Here is a 25,186-nt window from a genome sequence, read left to right as displayed (position 1 = left end):
CAACTCTAGAAAATGATCTAAAAATATTATCGACCATTTATGTCCTTAGCTCAGTATTTGCGGATAAAGTTATTCAGTTCCATGGCCCTAACCAGGGATTGTTGCTTGCTTCGTTTGTTTGGATATCCACCAATCATGAGAGCATCGTGCTCAGGAACAAGAGGATACAAGAAAATATATCAAAAAGGGATGGGATATTTGGCAGATTTAAATTAAAGAGAATTATGAAACTATGATCAACTAGCCACGTAGAAGTCGTTTGCTGGAGTGGATATTCTCTCCAATTTGGAGGTAGAAAAGACAGTATAAGTACTGTATCTACCACCTAGCTAAATGTTTGGATGGACCTCCAACTAGGTTTGATAGGGTGTGTAGAGAGACACATACCTGCTAGAGAGTTCAAGTTACTATCTAAAAATATAAATCCATCCCTAGTTTGTGGTATAGACCTAGATATGTAGGTTGGTATGACTTAATGGGGAAAAAAACATGTAAAGTTGGTTGCGGTGGCCACATCGTATTCAATGAATATCTGTTGAACTGAATGCATGATAGAACAGTAAAACACTGAGAATTTCTTTCAGCTACATATCAGAAGAAAACATTTGAGAAACTGTTTGATGAACACTACAAGACTGACAAAGAACATGGGAATACCAAGTCATAGTGATGAGTTAGGGACCGAAACAAAGAGAAGGAAGTAAACGGGAAAGCGGAAGCAAAATCATCCAAAAATGCCTCACTTGCATGACGGGTATTCTCCTAGATTTAGAGTCACAAGACAGCTTTATTTTGACAAGGAAGTGATAATTGTAGGATCATCTAGAATGGTAGGATGGCAAGTCAAACTGAAATAGCGAGCAATTCCATGAATAGCAGTTGTGACAGGAAATGTTTGCACATTCGCGAAGCTAACAGAGTTGACTATGCAATTAAGCATGACAGGTGTTGGGGGGAAAAGAAAATGGACAAGAAAGAAAAAGTATCTCTCTATTACTAGAATACCGGTGCAATCCGTAAGTTAAAAAATATTCTGATGGGATGTGCTTCCAAGGCCGTTGCAAGGCTGGATCAAGGTGTGCAGGTATCGCTAGAAAACAGCACCGTAGCCCTTAGCATAAACGTGGTTTAGGCAATTTCTATTGGAACAAAACAAAATAACTGCTGAAAATTTTCCAAGCGAGATATTGAAAGGGCTACAGAGACCCAATATGAACCGAACTTCCAAAATGGAGACGATTCGATAATCGATGTTCGCCCCACGAGCCGAATGATAAAAGAGCACACCGACTCTCTCTGTTGGAGAATGGCAGCTCTGGATGGAGTTCAAGGATGATAATACCCTCAAAAAATTTCGCGTATACGATCCTAGAAGGAACAACACAACGCTCATCTGAAATTCCCACCCATTTCATCCTTGATCCCAATGATAGTTGGTGTATCACTTGGTACCTTTTAGGTATCACTGTTTATGAATTGGATGCTGCTGGCACGTTAAACATCGTATTCACATTTGGAGAAGCTTCCTGAGTTCTTTGTTCAGCGTCTTCTCCTCAGCAGTCTGCGATTTCTCAAATGCATTTTTGTAGTCCCAGCTAATCTTCTGGAAGAGTTTTTCGGTTTCCATGGCCAAATAATCCCTAACGGACTGGATACTGCCTTCGAGTTCGGACTTGACGTGTTCTGTGCTTTTGTGAAACATTTCGTGTCTGCGTTTTTCCACATGTTGAGTCATGATATCTTTCATGCGTAGGTAAACCCCTCGCCCTACAAAAACTGTTCAAGATAGTTACTTACCCATTGCAGATCCACAGCCTTCATAGGCTTCTCCCAACTCAGCAGCAATTATCGGAACGAAAGCACGGTTTGCGGCCTTGTGGCTTTCGCATAAAATTTTGCTACTCGCGGCGGATAGCTCCTTGAATGAAGCCCGATAGGTTGGGAGTTGAACCTTCAGCTTCTCTGCTATTTTCGAACCCACTGCCCCAGCGGAGATACGAGGTTCGAGGCTCGCATACAAGGCTTTCACATAGCCATATGTTGTTTTGGAATATCGGGTTAAAATTTTGGGGATTAGGCGTGAGAAGGAACTGTGGATTTTTTTCCATTTTAGTAGCGTAAGCCGCACAGACGTTTCTTACCGTTCCCAACCAACCGCAAGAACTGGCATCATAGGTCGGATCCTAAAGTTGTCAGACATAATATGCTTCTTATATAGGAGCCATAAGGCCTTACAAGGTGCTATTCCAGTCCTATTATTATATTATTAATATCCTTTCATAGAAGAAAGAAAAGGAAAATATCTCAGCTGATCGAGACTCACATGGTGTTTGTAAACCCCTTGGCGTCTGCAAATCGCTTTATAAGTATTCCAAGCAAGACCCTCTGGAGAGACCTTGCGCGAGCGGTTCCATTGCGCAAGGGCTTTGCCAGCTTCGTTGCAAGCCTATGATGAAGCTAAACCTATGAAATGTGAGCGCCGAACTACTGGAATAGCATTTCTAAAAGGCGGGAGCCGGGGAGACGCACCAAATTTATCAAAAATGTTATCCTCGACGGCACTAGTAATTTCTGCCAAAACTTCTCCAGTTAAATTCTCTAGGCCCTGAATTTACGAGTGAGCAAATAGAAACAACGCAACAAAACCATTGTGGTGGACCTTGGCTCAGTACATACTTGTTGGAGGATATCCAGTCCATTTTGCAAGAAAAGAGGGTCATTTCTTTGGCGCTCCTCGCATAGGGAATCTGAAGGACCCCTAGCGGAACTTTAGCAAATCCAAGGAGTTCATGAGCTGCTATAGCCCATTGAGGAATGACTCGCAGCCAGATGTGCGTTGGGCGATCGTCAAGCTCAGACAATGAGCTTGGAGATCTGGTATCTCAGTGTCTTCGGGGTTGCAGAATGCCTTAACGGCATGGTCACGACGAAGTCTGCCCTTCAACTTTTGATACGCTTTGGAGGACACACAAAAGACTGGAAGAGCTCTAGCAACCTGATCATAATCCCTGAGGTCAACACTAGGATCAAAACTCTCCTCTTCCGCATCTGCCTCGTCCAATTGCCGAACCCCATCGACAAAATCTTATCGAATCTGGGCCTTCACAGTATCGTTTCTTTCCAGAATACACCTCAGACCGAGGATATCTTGTTTCCTTTGCTCGTTTTCCCGAGCAATATTCAGTGCCTCGGTCATTCGTTCTATCTCAGAGTCGATTTGTTTTTTTCGATGAGATAGGCGCTTTCGTTTATTTGACACATCACACCACCTCTTTTCTACCGAATCTTCCGTCTATCTAACATTTATTTCCGTGTTGCTATAGTCTAGGCCATATTCATTATTGTGGTTTTCTCGATATCTTCCGAACTCCTGTTTTAAGGGTAGAGGGTTAAAGTCGGTCACCCTACTTCTTTTCGGAGAACCATCAGTGCTCTTCAGTAAATCGAAATCGCATCCCAGAGTAGCCATTTCTTCGCAAAGCTCATCGATTGATATAACAAGTTCCGTGCGCTCCTCTTTCAGGGCTCTGAGTTGCTCTTCTAGGCGTGTAATGGAGATTTCAGGAATATCCGGAGTCGAAAACGGCTCATCGACTATGTCGTCAAAATCAACAACAATTTCTGATAAGTTAATATCATCCGTTTTCGAACAAATGAAGAGCGCCGTCCATTTGGGATCTGTCTTTGGAAATTCATTGAGAGAAGGGTCTTGGCCGTTTTATCATCTACTGCTCGAGTTATGGGAGCCACGATCCAAAGAGATGAGCAGCGTTCGATGTATCGTGACGCAACTGCAGCTCTTGCTGCATTAGCGTCCTGCGTACCAGGCAAATCCACAATAACAGCTCCGGTCGCAAGAACAGGGGCCTTGACGTACAAGCGAACTACGCGTATCAAAGGCCAAAATTTCATGTCCTTTCGGTCATTGGCTTTGCTTTTGCCGTTCATACCTTTGCGTCGGGTTTGGGTTTTGCTGTCCACATACTTTTGAAGTTTGGTGTAGAATAAAACCGGATCATCCTCGGCGAATTCAACCGTTTTCCCTAGAAGATTTGACACATTTTCGTGGACCAAAAGCTCTTTGATCGACGACTTAAGAATGTCCGGGATGTCAGGGTATACGGCAGTCGCTTTCGCACAAGCAATTGCAGAATCGGAATTATCTCTGGTTTGTTGATTCTCGAGTTTAATATCGCCGAAAATTAAATTTAATTCTTCTTCCCACTCTGCCAAGGAAATAAACTCGATCTCTGCTCTGTAACGGTTTGGTGAATGGTTGAAAGATATCTCAGTCACGACGGCTATACAGGCACGCATACTATTTGTCGGGACCAAACGCTCCTCATCCAAAATTGCGTTGATTAACGACGATTTACCTGCCCCTGTAGTTCCGACAACGCCGATAATGACTCGAGCGGACACAGCTCTCTTTTCAAGCTCCTCGATCTGCTTCAGCCATCTATTTTCTGATGGTTGGCGGGAGTATTTCTGAAGTAGGGATTTCAATGGACCCAGAAATTGAAGCCCTTCCGCCACCCCACTTTCAAGGTTTTCAATGCTAGAATCTCGATGCATGTAGCGGGGTCGTATGAGCGGTGGATATGGATCAAGTCCTTCTAACTTTATATCCACTCCGCCTGTCTCCCCTTCGACTGAGTTGTCTTCTGGAGAGTCAGCTTGCTGCTGTGTAATTCCCTGGAGAAATAAATAAATCAGCACTTTCCGAAACTGCTTCACCGTTTGGTTACCTACTGGAGATAGTTTGCCATAAAAAACATTATCTGCCATCAGAAATGGATTATATAGGTTAACTTCTCCAGCTTAACATCGAGAAGAAGTCCAGCGTGAGCAGAGCCACTGGCGTCAGGACGTGGAGTTCCCGGTGGATCTGCCATTTTCGATGTCAGAACCACGCAACCGGCGGGCTGAGGAGAAGGGAAGTGAAATCGGAGCAATACGGTGTGTCGCTGTTCGATTTGTGAACGAGGGTTGAAAGAACAGGGTGTAAGGCCCAATGGTGTTCCAAACCAGAAGCTTGGATGTATTGGGGAGAGAGGCAGGGCCAGAAAGAAGTTTGAGAGAAGTTTGGTAAAGGGGTTGGCGTTTCTTCACCTACAACACCCTATAACACAATGCAACTCCTTATACTACCGTGTGTGGGCTCTGTGTTATCGCTTTCATGGAATCGGCGGGACATAATTGATATTTAGCATCATGCTAGAACACCACTGGCTGCCAATGTCACTCAACAAAATAGAAAAATAATATCAAATACATGACATTGTAACTATTTGTATTATTACTGTTGGTCAACTTTTTATACTGTGAAAGCCTTCCACCAGCTATGGAGATTTATTCTCCATGACTGCCCAATCAAAATATGAGTATTAGCCTTGCTATAGCAATGATGATTATTTGTTCTTCTCAAATTTTGACAAGCCTTCCAAACCTACATGTATGAATTTGTGACCCTCAGCAGAATAGTAAAGCTCTACTACGTAAGGCAACAATATGTGTGAGAACATCCAAGCAAGCTCCTACCTCAAAACCCTTCTGCAACTGAATCTTGTCTTCAGCATGGGAGACATTGAACATATAGACAGTACCCATGTTGCTTTGCTGGCATACTATCAAGGACTCTGGCTGGCATCCGTTTCTCTTATTGACAGCTGGAGGAAGTGATAGGATGCTTGCATCACTCAGGAAATTGAACAATGGGATAGTTCCAAGATTTGGATCCTCCTACACACTTTCTCCTAGAAGCCGCTTCCGAGATTTCATGGTTAGCCAAATTGGCATCTCCAGAGAAGGAACAGCTATAGGAATCCGCTCAGAAGCAATGGCCCGGTCAGATCCTTTACATTCCTATGGCAATTGTCGCCGCAGCCAATGGATGCGCACGGGGTTGTCTCTAGGACGTAGCTACTCACTAGAGTGATGATGACAGGTCCTAAATCCGAAATAGCTTGCTTCCTCTGTTGATATCATCTGTGAAATAGTTTCGCGGATCTGAAATACGTGGTATATTCCACCATGCCTACCACCACGACCTTTTGAAATTGACAATATGTCGGGAATCAACGTGATGGTAAGATCCGTGATGTAAAATAAAGTGACTGCAGGAAGGGTCTTGGAAAGATCTGTCTCCCTCCCGAAGCAGATATGGATGGTTACCCCCTATTTCTTGTTGGTTGAGCCTGGATAAGAGTACTACATGCACGAAAATACATCCTATGCAGTGAACGCGTCTATCACATCCATTGCCATTCATGGTCGCCTTGGTATGGATGGGTCCGGTACTCAATCCACAGTATCTTCGCTATTGGAGCGAAGGCCTCCCTGGAGTATACTCGAGAGGTAAGTCTGAATTCAAGAACCTTCGAACTTCCTCCCAAGTAGCGCAATACTCTGTCCGCTGGTGATGCTTTTCAGAGACTTCTACCAGACAACGTATGGCGTAAAATAGCAAACGCTCCAGTCCACTGTCATAGTCTGCCCCATCCAAGTGAGTCACCGCAGATATCCTCATTCATCTGACAAAGGGATTAAATAGGGACCGAAATTGGCCCAGGACAGAAAAGCGAGCATCACTGGACTCCGCGACCGTTCCACGGAATCGACAAAATCCAAGCGCGGAGAAACGTGTTAACTGAGTGTATAGGCGTACTGGCAAGATTTCAGCAATATCTCCTCCATCCAGTCCCTAGGTCGTACCCAGGTGGTGGCTCAACTTCAACATGTATCAGGCATTTTTGTGTCATGTCGCCTAAACTCTCACATGAAAGACGGGGAAAACAGAGGCATTGAAAGTGAAGCAGACTTCAGACCGATGATCGATCGATCGATCGCTTTGTTTTGCTTTTTCATGAAATACCTACCTAAAAGGAGCCACTGGAAGCAGTAATCCAGCGGACGCAGCCTCAGCAACGGGCGAAATATTTTGCTGGATTATGTCATTGAACTGCAACCCGCGTCACTTCTTCTCTAGCTTTCAAGCTAAGAGAGAAAAACCCACCCAGCCATGATTCAATGCTTCACTTCACAATTCTGTCATTACTAAATCCCGCTGCCCTGTGCTGCGGAAAATATGGCCAACAAGGATTTGGACGCAGTGGCATAGCCAGCCACCCTGCCACAACAAGCCAAGAATCCCAACTTCGGCTAAGGTTCTCGGCCTGCACCTGGAACTGGGCTGGGCTGACGTGTTTTATCAAAATCACAGCTTCATGATAGCATCTGTGTGATTTCACGAGAAGATGTGACTCGTGAGCTGCTGTTTTGTCGATGGCGCCATCATCTCACACATTGCCGGTATGGGAGAACTTACGAGCCATTAGACGTTGACCCGAACCTGACTTCGATAGTCGCAACATGGACCTGAAAGTGATGTGTACATGTACGAGGGACGGTCCACTCCATACGATATTTGGTTTTACTAAGTCATCAGTTCACGCTGGAGGGCTCAGCGTCAATCTCTTTCGTATTGAAAGGGGTAATGGATGGCTTTGCAGGAGATCCGGATGAAACAAACCAAGCCTGCGATGGGCGCTGGGAAACTACGGAAGAACTCTGAGCAAGCGCAGATCATGCTCGATTCAACCCAAAGGCTTCAGAAAAGAGGGATTTTTTTTGCAGAATGGATGTGGAGAACTGATCATCACGGGTAGCTGGCGGGGATCATCGAGGAAGCAGTACGGAGTACGCTGATCAGTTCGATCTCTGCTCCAACAAGCCCCCGATGACAATCATGGCGGCGATCAAGTCGACGAAACAGACGCTTAGAGCTCAGGCACGACGAAATCCGGTGATTCAACTTCTCCAGTCGCTTTTTATCGACTTTCCTCTCCAGTGACATGATAAAGCAAGCCCCTTCACACGCTTACAGCCCAAAAGAGACCTGAAACGCCCTCCAGCTCCAGCCACTCCATATGTTATATGTTCAACAAATACGCAACGTTTCTTCCAATGCAGCGCCCTCTGTTTAAGTTATTCATAAAGATGAAAAATGGGATGGCGATTTGCTGAGACTCGTCTACGACTTCGGCATACTGTCATGGAATTGTTCGCTTCTGCAAAGCAGTTGGACTGGTCACATCTGCACATTTCCAATTTTGGAAAAGGATTTCAAGGAAAAGCGCTGGTCTGCTCATGTGCTCATAAAATGCCAGGATATTGTCAATCCACCGCTGTTTGCTTGCTCCCTAATTCTCGTTTGCACGCCGCACCGCAGTGCCCGACTTGAACTCTTCCCCGCGTTCTGCATTGAGGACTGAAACGGTGTATGTGACCAGAAGCAGCACGGATTGCAACCGAAGGCGTCCTCATTATATATCTTGTCACGACCCCTGTGAAATTTTGACCAATTTCTAGAATCATTGATAGTTATGCTGGTCGTGTGTCAGTTGCCAGTGTGTATTTCAACCAATGAATTCCCGCGTACAAGTGCAAGGACAGAAACTAGTTCTGATTTTTCTCGCTGCGCTGTACGCATCCCAGTGCGAACATCTAATGCAACCCAGCTCTCGAAACAAGATCACTCTGTCCAATCTCTTCTAGCTGCTTCCAGAGAAATTATATACGAGGAAATGTCCATCTACGAAATCTCCGGGAACTGGATCGATGCTTCGCCGCGTGGGTACAGTATGAGCTTCGAGCGGGTCTCCGTGGTTTGAAACCATCTGAAAGAGACATGAGAAGAAACGAGATCGGGCGAACAGGAGTTTTCCGGGCGGAGAATTTATTTTGTTAAAAACCATATTGGCTTGCTTGGCGCAAATTGTGCAGTTGTGGAAGCTCGTGTTCAAGCATGATCATGCTGCCAAGCCCAAAGAAAATTAATGAGAACGACAACAAACCCATGCGCCAGCGTTAACTACGGATGATGGCTCCGTGGAAAGGAGGTTGTTGAGCTTTTGGTCCAAGGAAGGATTTTACATACATACATGTACCTTGGGGCTTGAGCTTTGCCTTCGGCAGGGTACGATCTGTAGATTGTAACGTATGTACCTAAAGTTTCCCGCGCCTAGCTCAGATCGCTCTTATGTTAGCCAATGAAAGCTTGGTGTTCCAATTGCAAGTTCGTGTTCTCACTGCCCTAGGGACCAGAAGGGTACATTTTTCTGCCCGTGTTCGCTCTAGCAGCAATACGAAGAGGGGCAAAAGTTCTCCCCACACCTATCCGATTAACACGCGCTTGGCTGCAACGCACTGCCCTGTCAATCGATGGGTAAACTGTAAATTTAAGGGAGGGAGTGGAGAAGAAAGTGATGAGAGCAAGATGATGAGAAGAAATATAATAATTTCTATAAGATAATGAAATAAAAATAAATCTAGCATTTACTGAAAATGGAGCTAAAAGAATTGTAAAATCCATATCAAAAAAGTCAAAACGCCATGCCCACCAGTATCTATGCAACCAAAACTAATGTATATTATTGAACGGGATAGGAACAGAAATGTGTATGGGTATCTAAACGGATTAAAACGAGAGGGAGGCTCAACAGATTCCAGATGCAATAACGATTTAGGAATCCATGCCAATGGCCATTCTTCATAGTCCAAAAAGTAGGCGTGGAAATTTGGAAATATAACGATGGTAATAAATGCGCAATCTAGCCCAGCAACTGCAACTGACGACCTTGCCAAAGCCCAATCAACGAAAGACATCGAGTCCGATATAGCAAGGGTCATAGCTCGTCATCGAGAAAGGAGATAGGTACTCATCAAAGGGCAGAAGAAAAAGTTGGAAAAGAATCCTTGAACCGGGCTCCAGCGATAGATATAAGATTGAAACTTTTCACTTGAGGAAGGGAGGAAAAAGCCGAAGCATATATTGAGATATCACTCTTTTTTTCTTTAATAGCATTCAGCGCACCGAAGTAGATCCACTGACCCTCGTCGCCACGAGTGTCCACTGGCTTTCTGTTCCCGTTCGGGTAGCCACATCACCAAAGTTTCTGCCGGCCGTATAAGTTGGAAGAAGGTCGTCGTTGTTGACAGAGTCGTATGGGCTGAGGGTGTAATGGCCAGGTATTTGCGCAAAGAGGAGTTCGTCACTGTCGTTCGCGAGTCGGGTCGTCATGGTAGATCTAGGTCTGCGTCCATTCTCCCGAGTCGGCCACAACTGCCATGGGGCACTGTGCTGCTCGTCGCCGCTGGTGTCGGGGTCCGGGAACATCCATATATGATGCTCGCTTGACCAGATGAGTTTTCCGCTCGCCCTAGCCTGTCGGGGATCCGATCTAGTGTAAGCTGTGAGCATGTCGGAATGGCGATGATTTCCACTCTTGTTTCTCTTCAGCTTCGACCAGAAGCTTTTCCGCATGCCGGTGTCTGATTTGGATTTCTTGATCGTTTTCTCATAGTCGGATGAGAAGATGGAGACAGGAGCATCGAGCGGTTGTCTGATTGCGGATGGTGAAACCGTTGCATAGCACCGAGGTACGGATTCCTGTGGTGAATATAACTCTATCCTTGGTACGTTCGCCATGTTGGTATGTCGGCTTGGAGGTTGCGAACTGCCTCTTATATTTTGATACTGGTTACCTAGGTCGTATGTGAACGGTAGTCTTTGATCGAGTGATGTAGCCATCTTATCGTTAGGTAGATAGATGTACGGATTGTGTGTATATATGAAAGGTGCGAAGGTGAAAGATAAAGCGAAGTATCCGAAGCCAGCAAGGAGAGAGCAAGATGAATGTGTGTCGCAAGTGTCAGTCTATATCAAGATATGTTGGAGAGAAGTGCAAGATCCATCATATCATAATAGCAGCCGATAATGATATCCCTCAGGGGTGGGAGCGATTGACTTATAAAGACAGGCGGGGACGAATCGCGGACGATGATGCCCAAGGACCCTGGCCCGCCTTTGCCCCAATAGAAAATCCACAGAAAGCACAAAAGATCATCCATGCTAGCATAATTTTTATTATTTTGAAAAGCCCCCATGAGTAAGGAACTATTTAGCTCGGGAGGCGTTGCGATCATAGCATTGAGGCTCGCTCCGCTAATTCCACTTGCCGCTGTCATGGCTGTGTTTCGCTGCTTCGCCATGATCCCCTCAACTTCAAAAAGCAAGCGGGGAAAACGGGAGTTGATCTCGCAGCCAAATAACGGATACGGTCGACGTTATTCCCCTAGTGAGATGAATACGATGGTTCTGAAGAAGATTGACAGCCAGACACAGGGACAGGAGGAGCAAAAAAAAGGGGAATGTGGGTTTGTGTTCCGGAAAACAACCGTTTCTGGCGGATTGTCCAACGTTCCAGTCATAAAGGGCCAAGGACAACCTCACATCGCAGGAAATAATAACGTCTCCTGAATCGTTGGTGTCATGATTAAAGGATCAGATGGGCAATAGCGGCATGGCAGTCAACAGCCGCAGCAACAAAAATAGATCGATTCTGCAAACAGTTGTCAGCAAACAATGTGGGATCTGGATGGTGAGAGAAGAGGCTAGGGAAGCACCACAGTACGCATAGTAAGCGCAGAATGGGGCTGCTTATTATGATTCCAGCGTAAAATATCGCCCGAAACCGTTGCGAAAGCAGAGCGCAATAGGGTCATCATATCCGGCGGCTTCAACTAAGCATTATCATTCTGGTTTCAGTGGTGTTATTTCTTGTTTTGACGCAGAAAATCTCGCGCAGGTCTGCTTTCATCCGTCCCGGTTCACAGATAGACGTGCAGGTCCGAGCTGGTATGTTCGACGCGTCTTCTTCTTCTTCTTCTTCTTCTTCTTCTTCTCCGGTAGGACAGGGACAAAAGAGCCCAATCACCATTAGTCTTTTCTTTTTCTGGTAGTTAGGGGGCCAAACCATACGTATGTCAACTTCTTCCTATTACCCGTCAATATTCCCTCAATTAAGCAAAGTTGATATAGGGAATAGACCGGCGCCGGCGTAGCTTCTTCTCTGTCTTGAAAAGAAGCCCAGCGGCAAAGTGGTCAGCCATAACTACATATGATAGGGAGCGGAACAAGGATCCCCGCTGGACTATCACAAGCCTATATTTAACCCGCTCCCGCTGACATCGACTACCAAAATTAGGCCCCGTCTAGGACCCAATCACCGGCAATCAGCTCACAAAGTCGAAATCCCCGCGCGAAATCTTTAGGCTTTCAACCCTCTTCCCCTATCCGCAGATGGTAATATCACCCGCTGGCCGTCGTGGTCTCAGCTGGGCATTAAATGTTTTCGGAGAGCTTATCATTACCATGGTTTGGGCGTGCTGGCAGCGTTTTGCCTCCCTGCTTCAAATAAGCTGAAAATGGATGCCGATTTTTGTTGCTCTTTTTAACCTGTTCGATTGATCTCTTTCATCTTTGTTGCTCCGCTCACTCTTCATCTCCTTTGTTTAAAAGACAGGCCTTTCAGGGATTCTCTGGCAGGTTGGAATTACCATGCAAACCACAGCATATAACTCAGTATGTATATGTATGGGGGCCTTCTTTCTGACCACATATACATACAAACATACATATACATACAATAAAATTAAACAATGAAGACTACTAACTAGCCAGTGAAGAACTTGAGCCATCTATCTAGACCATTGCAGACCTTATGTACGACATGAAATTTGATCCGGAGTAGCTCTCAGATCTCAGATCTCAGATCTCAGATAGAATTAGGCATATAGTGATGCTCACTCTGCTAATATACTCACTCTTCTTAGTCTATTGACGATTCTACAATACATGGATCTTCCTCTTCACTACCAACCAGTGGTGGTATGGAACCAATCAGAGAGGAATGACTGAATGTAAGCAAAGTTCTGACATTTAACAATGACAATCGTTAAAAGCTGCAGGTGGAATATGACATACATGTCCACTTCACTGTGACTAAATCTATCATCCAAAAATGAGACATGTGCTGGTGCAGAAGAAATTCGGTTTTGATCAACTTCTTCCAGGGTAATGGTGGTTAGGTTTGCTTGCTCAAACTGTAGGCTACTGGGGCAAAAGAGCTCGATCACCACCAGCGCCTGCTGGTAGAAGGGCCGACCAACCGCGGGACCCCCAACACCCCCCCTCGGACCAGCTACCACAGAGTACAGTACTTCCTCTCAGTGGCTCCTCTCAGTGGCTCCTCTTAGTGGCTCCTCTCAGTGAACTCACTCCTAGGGCTCATTCTTTCAAGGGCTCACTCCTAGGGCACACTCCTAGGATGTCTCTTGGCACTGTTAAAATGTCCAGGGTATTTGTTAGGAATTTTTAAGTCCATTCTGGGATCGAACCCATGCATGTTGACCACAGCGGGGCTCACGCTCAACGGTCTCATAACCTGTAGGCTACTGGGGCAAAAGAGCTCGATCACCACCAGCGCCTGCTGGTAGAAGGGCCGACCAACCGCGGGACCCCCAACACAAACTAGTTACATACGCTGTAGCTGATGATGTTTAAGTGCTTACTTTCTAGTATGTTCTTGCTGCAAGTAAATAGTAATCAAGGACATGGATATCAATGGAAAGGATACGGACGATATACGGGTGGGTCTTACGGTCGGTCAGAAGAAAGGAAAACATGGAGAAATGGAATAATAACTAATTGAACAGAAACAGAGTAAAATTAAGGTATTTTCCCATGTCGAATAAATAAATAGATAAATAATAAATAAAATAAAATCAAGATCAAAAAGCCATGTAACTTCTCTCGTTTCTACATACTCCGCCCATTTCTTTCCGAGGTAAAGCGACAAAGAGTAGAGAGCAAGCTGGCACTACATAGTATGGCAAATTGAGGTGCCAGTATTGGGTAACATCGGAACACCAGGGGGAGAAAACCGTCACTGGCGATCCCATTGGCTAAGTTGACATGGATGAGGTTGAGGGGAAAATTTGATCCAGGGGGGGGATGTTTTGTTTCATCGCGGGAGACAGGGTATTATTTACGATTGATGTCGATGAGATGAGAGATCAACAGCAACTTATTAGATATTACGACTGGCCTTTTCCGGAGGAATGGAGGGATGTACATGTACATGTACACGCATGGTTGAGAAATAATGAACAAAGACAAGAGCGATATATAATTAAGGAAATTTGATTGGACACGAGCAAAGACGGCGACGGATCAACGCGGAAATATGGGATCTCGGGTATAAATATGAAATAAAAAGAAATCAAATAACATCAAGGAAAAAGGCGAAATGGGAACACGCAAAATTCGGCAAGAAAAGCTCACGTTATTGGTTTTCTCTCTTTTCCCCCTCTAGCCCAAGGATTCCTTCCCGGGATGTGGCATATAACAAGATAAAAGGACAAAAATAGGCTGGCTACAAAAATTTGTATCGACAGAGTTTCTCTCCTGGAGGATTGGAACAAGATTTGAGGAAAGAAACGTGAAAAGGAAAAAATCGATGCGATGGTATTCAGTTTGGTTCGTGAACAGGTCCCAAATCAAGAGAACGAAAACAGAAAAGGGGAGCAGAAACCGAAAGTCTCAAAAAGGTGCTGAAAATATACCATCAAATAAAGAGTAGCCAGAGAATTATTATATGCTTCCCAAGAATTCTTGTTTCCCACTCTTTCATATACTAGATATATATTTGAGGGCAGAAAACAAAAGCTCTGGCTTGCTGTTTGAAAACCGAACCCCATGCCCCAAAATGTTGCGTTCGTGTCGGTCATCATGAAGCAAATGGTGAATAGATATATAGCACATGAAGTTAAAAGGAAAAGACTCGCTTTTGCAGCTAAGGGAAACGACTAAGAGAGAGAAAAATATTAAGTAACGATGAACTTTCTGCCATTTGATTACCCCAAGTGTGAAAATTAAAAAACAAAAAGCCCAGAACAGAGCTCTAGCTTCTCCACGTTAGCCACAACAACCTCCTAGAGAGCCCACTAGGGGTCCATGCCGAGAGGCCTGCAAACTAGCCAAAGAAACTAGAGCGGATCGTGGGTATCATCATTGAAAGAAAATCTATGCAAGGAAGAGAGCGGCGACGGCAGCAATACCGGCGACGGCGAAGTTGACGCCAACGGAGCTGGCAGCACCCTCATCATAAGGGGGAGGAGTTGGGTTGCTAGAAAAGATGTTAGAATCAATTGAATTTTAACATAAACTACTTGGGATCAATGCACTTACGTTGGGTAGCCGCCGGTTGGGTGAGGAAGGCCGTCAGAGCCACTTGGGTAGGTGGGGACGGGCTCAGTTGGGGCAGGCTCAGTTGGGTAGATGACAGTGATGGAAGAGGTCACCGTTGGGATGCAGGTGGTGTAGGTGATGGTGGAGGTGGTTGGCTGAGGACCGGTTGGGTAGACGCTGGACTCGCCGTCAGTGGGATAGACGTCAGTTGGCTCGCCAGTTGGGTAAACGCTCGATTCGCCATCGGTGGGATAGCCAGTCGGGGGCTCATCAGTTGGAGAGGCGCTTGGGGTCTCAGATGGGTACCCAGTTGGCTCGGGCTCAGTGGGGTAGACGCTGGACTCGCCGCCAGTGGGATCTACACCGGTTGGGTAGACAGGAGTCTCAGATGGGTATCCAGTGGGTTCGGGATCAACATCCGAAGGAACTGGGTAGCCACCAGTTGGCTCAGGGTGAACGGTGCCTGGGCAGTCGTAGCCACCTGGTGGGCAGCTGGTGATGGTCACATCCTTGGTGGAGTAGACAGTGCTGGGCTGAGGATCGACCGGATAGCCATTCTGGTAGCCGGGGATGGCAAGAGCGGTGCCAGCGAAGAGGGCGACGGAAGCAGCTGTGAAACGCATGTTGACGGTGATGTGGAATTAATTAATAATTGCACGAGTTAAAAGGTCGTGAAAATTATTTGGAGGGAGAAAGAATGTAAATGTAAGCTGTTGTTGGAAAAATTAAAAAGAGCGTGGGCGACCGAAGTCGAAAGAGCGAGATACGTCAAGGAAGGGTGCAAGAAGATTGACTTGAGTATGACAGAGAAGAAGAAGAAGAAGAAGAAGGAAAGGAAGAAGAGAAAAAAAGGACAACAACGTGGGCGGCCGTCAACTTTTGTAGGACGTGGGAGATTAACCTGGCAGATCATCGCTGCGCTCCAGTCCGGAAAGGGGAGAGATTGAGCGAGACATTGCCTGGGCCCCAACTGTCCAGGCGCTGCTAGCCTGTCTAGCCTGGCCAGCACAGAGAAACAAGCGGGATAAGGGGCACGCTGCCAGCAAACAGTCGATCTTGTGGGCCGTTGGGATTGCCCTAATTTTGAGCGGGCCATGCAACCTCGCGGTGCTGCTTGACACTTGACTGGACGGCTGTTCTGCCTTTGACCCCCCCCCCCCATCTGGCCTCATTTGGTCTGGCGGTCATCACAGTGTTGGCATCTCGCCTGTTGTTGCGTGGCTTTGGTCTATTATTTGGAGAGCCCGCTCTCGTCGCCCTCCAGTTCCAGCGCCCACACTACTCCGGTGGGCGGCCTCCTGTATCGTGATCCCTGCCTTCTCAGCCAGTCAGTCCGTCGTGGTAACAGTGCTTGGTTGATCCACTCTGTTTCTGACCTTCATTTCTGCCCCACAGCTCATTTAGTTGGCTCTCTGGACTTATCGCCTTCTGCGGTTCCTGGTTGGATATAGCCACGGCTCTAGATGCCACCGTCAAGCGGGGCCTTGAGCGCCGAAGGATTATTTTACTGTTCTTACGCTTCTGCAGGTACCAACGCGGCACGCCACAGGTATGTATTATTGCTCAGGTTCCTGGCGAGGCGTCATCACGTCGTCCAGACGGAAGCGACCGAAGCCCATGTTTCCCCCAGTAGAGTAGGTAGTCAGTCCCCAAGGGTTATTTTGCTCAAGAGCGCTGTAAGCAAAGATTGGCTTCATCGAACAACCACCTCGAAGCGCGATCTTGTGGCCTTATTCAGGCTAATTGGTGGATCAGAGATGAGAGGATGCCGGGTGCTTTTTTTTCTTCCACCTGTCTCTCGTCTCTCGTCTCCTGGCGTGGAGAGTTTTCACGTTGTGGGAAGTCCTCTGTAATAATAGGCCAATCATGCCCGACGACGGAAACAGTGGCTGAACCGCGAACATCAGAATATCTCGCTCCAGCCAGTCATCATCTGTCTACTAAACATGGCCCTTTGTGGAGCCTTTGTGGCCCATCAATCTCTGTTCCCCCAGTCCGACGTCTGCGCTGCTCGGAACTAAAAGAACGCGCGCATTGTTTGCAAACGAGACGACGACGACGACGACGACGACGACGAACGACGCCGAGACGGTGACAGGGGGCTTGTTGTTGCTGGACTGGATCTGGGCTAAAACTATCCCAATCCGTACGTACAGCCCATACCATACCATACCATACAATACAATACCATACCACAATACAGCCGGCTCAAGACCAGCAAAAAACCGCCTGCCGTGCCCCTATCCAATCCAATCCAGCGCAATGAATCAATCAATTGGAGAGATATTGATATCTCTGCATGCACAAATCAGCTGTGCTTTTCATTATTGATTGTCAGGACCTCATTCCCATTATTATTATATCCTCCAACAATTATATTATTCTATCATTGATAGATATTTTGTCCTGTAACGTTTGTTTTAAGAAGAGAGCTCAAGCTCTACCTACCGCTCGCTCCCAGCTCCCCATCTCTTGGACTTTATTTCTTCCCCAGGAACGCCACAGTAATTTACCACTCTCTCCCGCACCTCCTTGCCGCGAGCAGAAAATATCCAATCACGCCTCTTCCTTCTTGAAATGGGGCTGGAATGATGGCTGGCAGACCGGTGACAGACTGACAGTGGACCGCGGAGAGGAAATTATTATTGGCCTGATTATGGAATGTCTGAAAATATTACTTTTTTCCCCCTTCTCCCTTGTGCTGTTTCTATGTAATATATTACGCAGAGGTATTGGTTGATACATGGCTACATTCTTCTCTCCATCATCAAAGAACATGGGAGCGCATCTATCAATCCATACAGCTGTTCGCAGCGTATGATAGAGTATGTCTCGTTCGCTGCTGCTGCTGCTGCCGCTGCTCCTTGCGTTCTCAAGGACAGATCGTACTAATAGTGTGGTGCATAATATTGCATCTATGCGACATTACACCTATAAATAAACATATACATTGCATATTTGCCACACGCACGGCTGCATCTTCAACCGCTGGTCGAGACCTGAATGATGTACGGAGTAGATGGAATGGTTTCCATTTAATATTAGAAGCTTCCCCGTGTCGAAGAAGCCAGCCTAACTGTGATCCGACGGCACGGCAAGACGAACTTGGAAGCTTGGTCCCCTTTTCCTCTTCAACCTTGCCTTGCCATGCAATTGCAATGATGCATTTGATACTGCTGAGTCTAGATCCTGGATACACAGCATTATTATTGTCGAAGTTCAAGGCCATCCATCATTGTGTACTCCGTACTCCGTATTCCGTATGAGAAGAAAGAGCAAACGATTATGAATCCATTCTTCCATCCCGTGTCACTAACACGATTTCATTCTTCAATTCTTGTCCTTTCTGCAATGACCTCCCTCCCTTTCCCCAGACAATAATGGATGCCGATTGCCCACAGTGAAACGAGCCGGCGCAAAAGTTTGTTGCCATCATCCAAAACGAAAACGCTAGTTACCTCTTCAGAAACGCTTGCACTTTATCCGGCAGTCAAAGATCTTGACTCGGTATCCCTTCGTGATTGGCTCCCCTCCATTGAATCAGCAGAATAAATTCGGGCCACTTTTCGCGCAAATTCTTTCTTTCTCATGTCATGGTTGGCTTGAAGGACAAAAAAAATGATTTGAATTAACCGCCTGGCGTATTTGTCACGTTGGTTCTTTTTCGGGGGATTTTGTCCACCACCGGCTGCTTTCCCCATCCTCCAGGGCCCCCTTTTTTCTTCAAGCTTTCTGGGAGTTGAGCTACCCCCACCCACTCTTATTTATATCCACTCTCCCCTTTTTCATGAACTTCTCCTGCTCAATATGTGGGGCTTTTTGCTTATCTATCATCCATCTCGCCACTGTGGGAATGCTTGCTTGAGATTGGCTGCCAGGACGGCTCAAAAGTTTCAACATGTTTCATTCATCTCCGAGCCGATGATTTGAGATAGATAACTACCCACTTGGGAGATATGATGATTATTGAAAACAAAAAACCCCTTCCTTTTCTTCCCTTCTTCTTCAAGCGGTCAATGATAATGTCTGCGACAATTGCTGATAGATCGCCCTTTGTCTCTTGTTTTGCCAGTTCACCAACATGCCAAAGACCTCTTGCAAACCGACCGCTAATATCGCAGAGTGAGTAGCTAGCTTTCTCAGGCATTAAGAAGGGCTATGACTCCATGATTCAGCCAGGAACTGAGAGGTCAGGCCTTTCTTCGAAGCACCCAACGTCAAATATTCAGACAACATCGTCAACCATGTACGGTCGGTGCATTTGGCGCATGAACGTGTGCCAATGACAGCCAGCGCGGTTTTGCTCTCGTGCCCTGCGGCCATCCATTAGTTACCCAGCTCGTATCGCATTGATATCTTTTCAGACTTTTGAAACATATTCAGTTTTTCCTTACTGAAATGGGATCCTTTTAGTAGTGTTTCTTGCTTTCTCTCTATCCTTCTTCCATTTGCTTTCAGTCTCGAACATCGAAGCTGAACGAATGCTGCTGGCGTCCATCTTGCTCTGCCGTTTTCGGACTGACTCCGATAAATTGTTTCTTGGGCCCAGGGACTTGCGTTGACAAAAATTAAGGGATTTTTCTTTGATCCTTCTGTTTCATTCGCTCTTGCGGGAAATTTTTTTTTTTTCTTTCTTTTTTCAATAATAGACAAATGGGAAATGAAAATGCCATGCGTCTAATTCATATTGCTTCACACTACATATTTACATTTGTGAGAAAATCGTCCTGTACAATGAGTGTGGCCGCAAGAATTTTTCCTTCTTTGACTTGCAATTTCCATTGGACCGTTGAGTGTCCTGGGTATTGAACGCTGACTCCAAATATCCAAATACTACTACTGCCCCCATATTCTAGTGACGACTCCTGAAAGATGCGCTCTCCACTGATAAAAACCAAGGATCCCAAGCAAGCCGTCAAAATAAATCCGAGAATGTCGGACCCCCCTCACGCCGAAAAACTACGAATAATTCCTTCCCATTATCTGTACTGTCATTTTAACATGTCAGCTACGCGCATATATTCATTCCTCCTCCATGCACATACACACACACACAACACACGGCCAGACCTTTTTGCCTTAATCCTGCGGACAGCGCCAACGGGCTGGCACAAAGGAGAGTTAAACCCCCTTCCTCTATTTGAGAACCAATTTATTTTAAGGACAATTGATGATTTCTCCCGTTCCGTATAGCATCCTGGCGCGGGCGTGAAGAAAATTGTGGAATACCTCTTTCTCTCCATCTACTGACTGCACTGTCACCCACCCCCGCAACGAAATATTGGGTGGAAAGCAATAACTCTATCTCTGAACGAACACCAGGCGGGTGAGATAGAGAAGATACAAACATACTCATCATCCGCCCGAGTCCTTTGTTCACATACCAACTACCAAAGGGCTTCCGTAGTAATAACCCCGGCACATACGGGCTGCCATCCAGACCTACGCACGGGTCATGTTGCTTGCTGTTGATAGACATGCACCTAAGCTAATTGGCAATGTCTGGAGTGTTGTTATTTTGTGTGGACAATGACCCTTCCTTTGTGCTGGGTTTTTTTTTTTTTTTTTTTTTTTTTTTTTTTTTTTTTTTTTTGGCCACAGCCCATTGAATAGGGCTGAAGGGTGAAAGAGGCCCTTGTGGGATGGATGCTTGTGTGTTTTCCCCCGTAACTAGATGTTCGGTCCTTGCTAATCCCATCGCCGCTTTCTATAATAGGAACCATCTAACACACGACCTGTGATTTTTTAAAGTTCTCTCTACCCTCTTAAAAATCCGCGATATATCCATGTGGATGAAGGAATGTATCCTATTTATGAATTCCTTTCCTCGGTCGGTACATAGGTGAATTGAGTCAATGTAGCTAGCTACCTCACTCATTAGCCCTCCATCCTCACTACCCCATATTTACGTACATGTACATGTACATACATAAATATAGCCAAGGAAGCATTGACAGGAAAGCAATAAAAATGATCCGACTTCATATTCGTAAGCTCTATAGAGTGGGGCCGTTTCTATCATCTAATCCAAGTTGTGTATATATGTATATTATGTATATATGCGCTATTTGGGAGCCGGGAACGTTTTTGTATCCCGCATCCCCTGTGTCCTGTATCTTTTATTCATTCCCCTTTCGTTTTTTTCGCCATCTTACGCCAGCAGCAAGCAGAATCCTCGTTATCCCGTATCCCGTACTTTTATACCCATCTATCTGGAATACGTACCAAGGGGAGAACAAATGAAGAGGAAGCAAAAAGGGGGGAATTAACCAGAAAAGAAAAAAACACCATGAATCCCAAATGTCCCCAATCTACTCCGGCTTTTTAGCAACGTAATGTCTCTGGAATAGATCATTCTGAATCCACACCAACTTATTAAACGCCGTAATCATCCCCGTCTTCGTCTGCAAATCCACCCCCTCAGCGCCCAGAATAGCCTGCAGCACCATCTCCTCCACAAACGCCAGCAGCAGCGACATATGCATAACCTCCACGCGCAGCTTGGGCCGCTTCTCCCGATGCTTGAAGCCCGCCTGACCCGTGTGCATGATGCCGACTTTATCCAGGTAACCCCAGAACGAGCTCTCGTCGGACCAGTCCTTGTTGCTGACGAGGCGGATGAGGTAGTTTTTGAGGAAGTCCTTGCGGTGGACGATGTTTGGGTGGTCGAGCGCGAGCTCTGCGACGCTGCCGGCCGCGGCTGGTTCGTTGGTGTCCTGCTCTGGCTGCCGGGGCACGAAGGACTTGGCGGTGATGTCGAAGGAGAGGAGGCGGGTGTAGACTGCGTCTAGGACGGCGGGGACGGCGGGGGCGATGATCTCCTTGGCGGCTTGGATGAAGGCGCCGTCTTTCTCTGTGAAGTGGAGGAAGCCCTTGACATAGCTGAGGCGGGATTTGAGGTTGGCGAGGGAGGCCTCGTCGATGTGGGTTATGGTGCGGCCGCTGATGACGGTCATGTTGGTCGTGTTAGGTTTATCTGGTGGGACTTTGATAAGGAAGGTGTTTGAGGTTGGGATATCGGGTTGAGGCGATTAGATGCAAATGGGTATCGAGGTAGCAAGACGGAGAATGGACGAAAGGGAGGAGGAGGTTCTTGTCTAACGCGTGGTAGGGAAAGGAATGAATGATATTATTGAAGTATATTCTTAGTTGGATGATACATTTCCAGATTAAACATGGACCGAACAGGAGAGAATTGGCCGCCCTATATACATATGCCATTTCCTCCCGCTTGACCCAGGTGGAGCAAAGAACCGAGTGCGAAAGCATAGGTTAGATGAAAAAGAAAATGATTGACGACAGAGTGGATATCTTGACTCCGTACCTAGGTACGTAGCTCTCAAGCTCCCGTCATGGAAAGTTTAATCCCTGCCAGCTAATCCATCCAACGAAACGTATGATTGCTCTCTATGTAAGCTCCGTCATAACATTGTTAGCCACGCAGCTGAAGTGCATACTCATTTTGCTCTACGGCAAAAGTTCTCAGCCATCGGCTCTCCATAGCAAATGAAACGGAAGGCCAACCAACCCCCGATTGCCGAAGGATTGATTGGCCGCAAAAGCACACGTAGCAACCAGTGGCCTCATCCGGCCTGCGCAAATGGCGCATCGGTTGGTTTCTTCACCGGGGAAAGGAGACGATATCCTGATGTCTGGAACAGAAAACGATATCAAACCCGTTCGTAAGCACGCCCAACCAAGCCCCAATCCAATCCCGCCTTCAATGTCGTCAACATCCGAAAAAAAAAAACTTAGGTCACGGGACCGCGAGGCCCAGCCCTTAGAGAAATCCCTCAAGCCCGTCAAAGCCCTTCATTGGGCGAGCGATTTGATTCTGGCGGCATGTAATTGGCCAGGAGCGCGGCTTTTGTCGACGCCCGTTCGCCTATTAGTCAGCCGGGATGGAAGACAGCCGAGTGGTGTTGACGCCAAGGCCAGGGCCACGGGCGCCAAATGGCGGGAATCGGAGCGGGAAGCGGAACCATTCCAAGAAATCCAAGACTTCCAAGACAACGAGTATGTAAGGCCTAATGGGTGACAAGAAAAAAAAAAGAGGAAGATTTAACGAGAGCTTTATGAGTCAAAGGGAGCCTTTTGTATGTCCGAGTAAGTGCCCTCCGAGGAGTTACTTTCCCTAGATACCTTGTGCTCGGGCCGTGGATTGGGGTTTTGCTGCCTGAGTTTGCCATTGCTGCCTGGTAGATTTCCTCCGATTCATCCCGAGGGCCACATACAGCGTTAACACACAGCACTACTTATTAAATAATAATAATAGCGATGCCAGTCAGTTCACCACTGCACCCTTTTTTCCTTTCTTCAGTTAATAAATATATACTCCTCATTTTTTCCCGGTTGGTGGTTTTTCTCTTTCTTTCTTTCTTTCCTTTTCTTTCTCTCTTTTCCCCTATTTCCTCTATATAAATCTAGGTCCCTGCCCTGCTGAGTTCCAACCAGCTCCACAACTCCTGACCCTCATGCGGATATAGAACAACAAGTGATCATACCTCTAACTCAACCCTGAAGCTCCCCTGCCATGATCTAAGGCAGTTTTTGTCTCACAACAAGATGATAATGGGAAGTTGGGAAGAAAGAGAGTGGCTTCCAGGTGCAGGTGATGTGACATCTCAATATATCCCCTCCCCGGCCTCTCTTTTTCTCCATCAGTTACAAAAACACAGCATGGCATGAACATCAGTCAACAGAGGTACTGTTTCGTATCAGAGAAGAATGATTTTCAGACAGGGACAGAACAAACCCCCCCCCCCCCCCCCCTCTCCTCCCGAGAATTGAAAAAACACAGCATCCCATTCAGATTTTACATTTTTCACCTACACAGCACAGAGTTAACCCAAATTCGTAATCTACAAACGGCTAGAAACAGAAAAACTGAGGGGGAAAAAGAAGAAAAAGAAAAAGAAAAAGGTTACACCCGAGGAGCACAAAAGGGGACAGCTATCGTTTACAAATACATACAGTAGTAGGTAGGTATCCTATTATTTATTCAACTTCCATAACTTATCGCAAGTTGGTCCTTTGGACGGAGTATAGCCAGTTGTACGCATAGTAAAGCGAGGAGTATGCAAGTATTAGTGCGATCGTACGTAATGTATGTACTGTAGTTACTTTGTGACCGCCACGGGTCTTCCAGTGCCTAAAGTTCCCCCCCCCCCCCGGCAGAAGGTTGTTTAGGAATGGGATGAAGACTCGGGCTGTCGTAGAGTTGCACCTACGCAGCTAGTAATAACGGAACAGCCATGGAAGGGAATTAGTTCTGTATCCGCACGTCCATGGTTAGGGGTTGTTTCTCCTAGAGCATGGTCGCCGCTCTTGTCCCAGATACACGGCTTGGGGTGGACGTTGGACCTCGAGGGCGGAGTGTGTGGTGTGGGTCATGGAGAAAGGTGGGTTTTAGAGAAACGAAGAAGAAAAGCACACTGCTAGCTAATATCCGTGGGATAGGTAGGGTAGGTTATCATGAATCATGCTCTTGGACACGGGAAGCGGCTTCGTTTTCAGCCCTCGCATTCTACCCATCCCATTCCAAATAATAGTCGTAACATTGAAAACACACATAATGTAACTCGTGATACACAATTCAAGGACAACGGCATCTCCTCGATCTAGGTACTACACCGTGGTACGGTACGTAAGTGCAGTACCCAGGCAATTGGCGGAGAGTTGCGCTCCTTGCGCCATTCATATCGTTCAGCTACCTACCGGTGTCATCTGAGGCTGAAGTTGACCGGTCAATCACAATAATGCCTCTACCGCGGTCCAAGAGCGGGGCGAGTGGGAAACGGATCAAAAGAGAACGCGAAAAAAAAAAAAAAAAAAAAAAAAAAAAAAAAAAAAAAAAAAGACATGGAGAGGGCTAGGGCTGAACGCCAACGAGCGCTTCAGCGAGCTCCCCGTCAGGACTCAGGGACTTGGCAAGCATCACGAGACACGCGCCGGCTCCCCGAGGAGGTCGCAGGCTCCTGGCGTTGACTGGTTCGTTGAATATGTCCATTGCTGCACGGAGTGTCAGGGATGGCGATGAATGCGGGCTTTTTATCAATTTATAAATTTTTGATCCCAGCCCAGCCACCATTGTTG

The 25,186-nt window shown here is 46.5% G+C and overlaps 7 protein-coding genes across 8 annotated transcripts; 2 read left to right on the top strand and 5 right to left on the bottom strand.

The window, feature by feature from the left end:
• Window positions 1-1,507: 1,507 nt before the first annotated feature.
• Window positions 1,508-5,610, bottom strand: BDCG_00595 (uncharacterized protein; the record flags this gene model as incomplete). Its single annotated transcript, XM_045416102.1, has 12 exons — window positions 1,508-1,767; window positions 1,798-2,090; window positions 2,142-2,183; window positions 2,236-2,252; window positions 2,324-2,446; window positions 2,489-2,605; window positions 2,677-2,767; window positions 2,820-3,084; window positions 3,409-3,682; window positions 3,730-4,695; window positions 5,324-5,365; window positions 5,542-5,610. The coding sequence occupies 12 exons, from the start codon at window positions 5,608-5,610 to the stop codon at window positions 1,508-1,510; spliced, it is 2,559 nt and encodes an 852-aa protein (XP_045271905.1).
• Window positions 5,611-6,214: 604 nt separating this feature from the next.
• Window positions 6,215-6,653, top strand: BDCG_16169 (uncharacterized protein; the record flags this gene model as incomplete). The annotated part of the gene is made up of 2 exons (XM_045425429.1): window positions 6,215-6,357; window positions 6,554-6,653. 2 exons carry the CDS (start codon window positions 6,215-6,217, stop codon window positions 6,651-6,653), a joined length of 243 nt encoding a protein of 80 aa, XP_045279227.1.
• Window positions 6,654-9,248: 2,595 nt separating this feature from the next.
• Window positions 9,249-12,284, bottom strand: BDCG_00593. Of its 2 annotated transcripts, none has more exons than XM_045416100.1 (3): window positions 11,822-12,284; window positions 11,470-11,722; window positions 9,249-11,402 (listed from the first exon to the last, which is right to left on the bottom strand). In XM_045416100.1, the coding sequence occupies exon 3, from the start codon at window positions 10,589-10,591 to the stop codon at window positions 9,866-9,868; it is 726 nt and encodes a 241-aa protein (XP_045279225.1). In that variant the 5' UTR covers window positions 10,592-11,402; window positions 11,470-11,722; window positions 11,822-12,284; the 3' UTR covers window positions 9,249-9,865. The 2 variants fall into 2 exon arrangements, with proteins under 2 accessions (XP_045279225.1, XP_045279226.1); XM_045416101.1 differs by having other exon boundaries at window positions 9,281-11,402; window positions 11,475-11,722; window positions 11,822-12,130.
• Window positions 12,285-13,557: 1,273 nt separating this feature from the next.
• Window positions 13,558-17,157, bottom strand: BDCG_00590 (uncharacterized protein). The gene is made up of 2 exons (XM_045416099.1): window positions 15,092-17,157; window positions 13,558-15,029 (listed from the first exon to the last, which is right to left on the bottom strand). Exons 1-2 carry the CDS (start codon window positions 15,712-15,714, stop codon window positions 14,927-14,929), a joined length of 726 nt encoding a protein of 241 aa, XP_045271904.1. The 5' UTR covers window positions 15,715-17,157; the 3' UTR covers window positions 13,558-14,926.
• Window positions 17,158-17,914: 757 nt separating this feature from the next.
• Window positions 17,915-18,672, bottom strand: BDCG_00589 (uncharacterized protein). Its single transcript, XM_045416098.1, has one exon. It carries the CDS (start codon window positions 18,318-18,320, stop codon window positions 17,964-17,966), a length of 357 nt encoding a protein of 118 aa, XP_045271903.1. The 5' UTR covers window positions 18,321-18,672; the 3' UTR covers window positions 17,915-17,963.
• A 551-nt stretch (window positions 18,673-19,223) lies between these two features.
• BDCG_00588 (uncharacterized protein) lies at window positions 19,224-24,891 on the bottom strand. The gene is made up of 2 exons (XM_045416097.1): window positions 19,486-24,891; window positions 19,224-19,404 (listed from the first exon to the last, which is right to left on the bottom strand). The coding sequence occupies exon 1, from the start codon at window positions 22,045-22,047 to the stop codon at window positions 21,403-21,405; it is 645 nt and encodes a 214-aa protein (XP_045271902.1). The 5' UTR covers window positions 22,048-24,891; the 3' UTR covers window positions 19,224-19,404; window positions 19,486-21,402.
• BDCG_00587 (uncharacterized protein) lies at window positions 22,531-24,912 on the top strand. Its single transcript, XM_045416096.1, has 2 exons — window positions 22,531-22,773; window positions 22,847-24,912. The coding sequence occupies exons 1-2, from the start codon at window positions 22,598-22,600 to the stop codon at window positions 23,127-23,129; spliced, it is 459 nt and encodes a 152-aa protein (XP_045271901.1). The 5' UTR covers window positions 22,531-22,597; the 3' UTR covers window positions 23,130-24,912.
• The last annotated feature ends 274 nt before the right edge of the window (window positions 24,913-25,186 follow it).

This window comes from Blastomyces dermatitidis (assembly GCF_000003525.1).
Source record: "Blastomyces dermatitidis ER-3 genomic scaffold supercont1.1, whole genome shotgun sequence".
Lineage (NCBI taxonomy): Eukaryota > Fungi > Ascomycota > Eurotiomycetes > Onygenales > Ajellomycetaceae > Blastomyces > Blastomyces dermatitidis.
Note: the sequence above shows the minus strand (reverse complement) of the source record. Positions and strands in the feature narration are given on the sequence as shown.

What these genes read in the sequence shown, in the direction of transcription:
- BDCG_00593 (XM_045416100.1), bottom strand. Translation starts at nt 10,591, where the DNA reads ATGGCTACATCACTCGATCAAAGACTACCGTTCACATACGACCTAGGT.
- BDCG_00590 (XM_045416099.1), bottom strand. Translation starts at nt 15,714, where the DNA reads ATGCGTTTCACAGCTGCTTCCGTCGCCCTCTTCGCTGGCACCGCTCTT. An exon ending in CCAACCGGCGGCTACCCAAC is followed by an intron (nt 15,030 to 15,091) that starts GTAAGTGCATTG and finishes CATCTTTTCTAG; the next exon opens with CAACCCAACTCCTCCCCCTT.
- BDCG_00589 (XM_045416098.1), bottom strand. Translation starts at nt 18,320, where the DNA reads ATGGCCTTGAACTTCGACAATAATAATGCTGTGTATCCAGGATCTAGA.
- BDCG_00588 (XM_045416097.1), bottom strand. Translation starts at nt 22,047, where the DNA reads ATGACCGTCATCAGCGGCCGCACCATAACCCACATCGACGAGGCCTCC.
- BDCG_00587 (XM_045416096.1), top strand. Translation starts at nt 22,598, where the DNA reads ATGAAACGGAAGGCCAACCAACCCCCGATTGCCGAAGGATTGATTGGC. An exon ending in AAACGATATCAAACCCGTTC is followed by an intron (nt 22,774 to 22,846) that starts GTAAGCACGCCC and finishes AAAAAAACTTAG; the next exon opens with GTCACGGGACCGCGAGGCCC.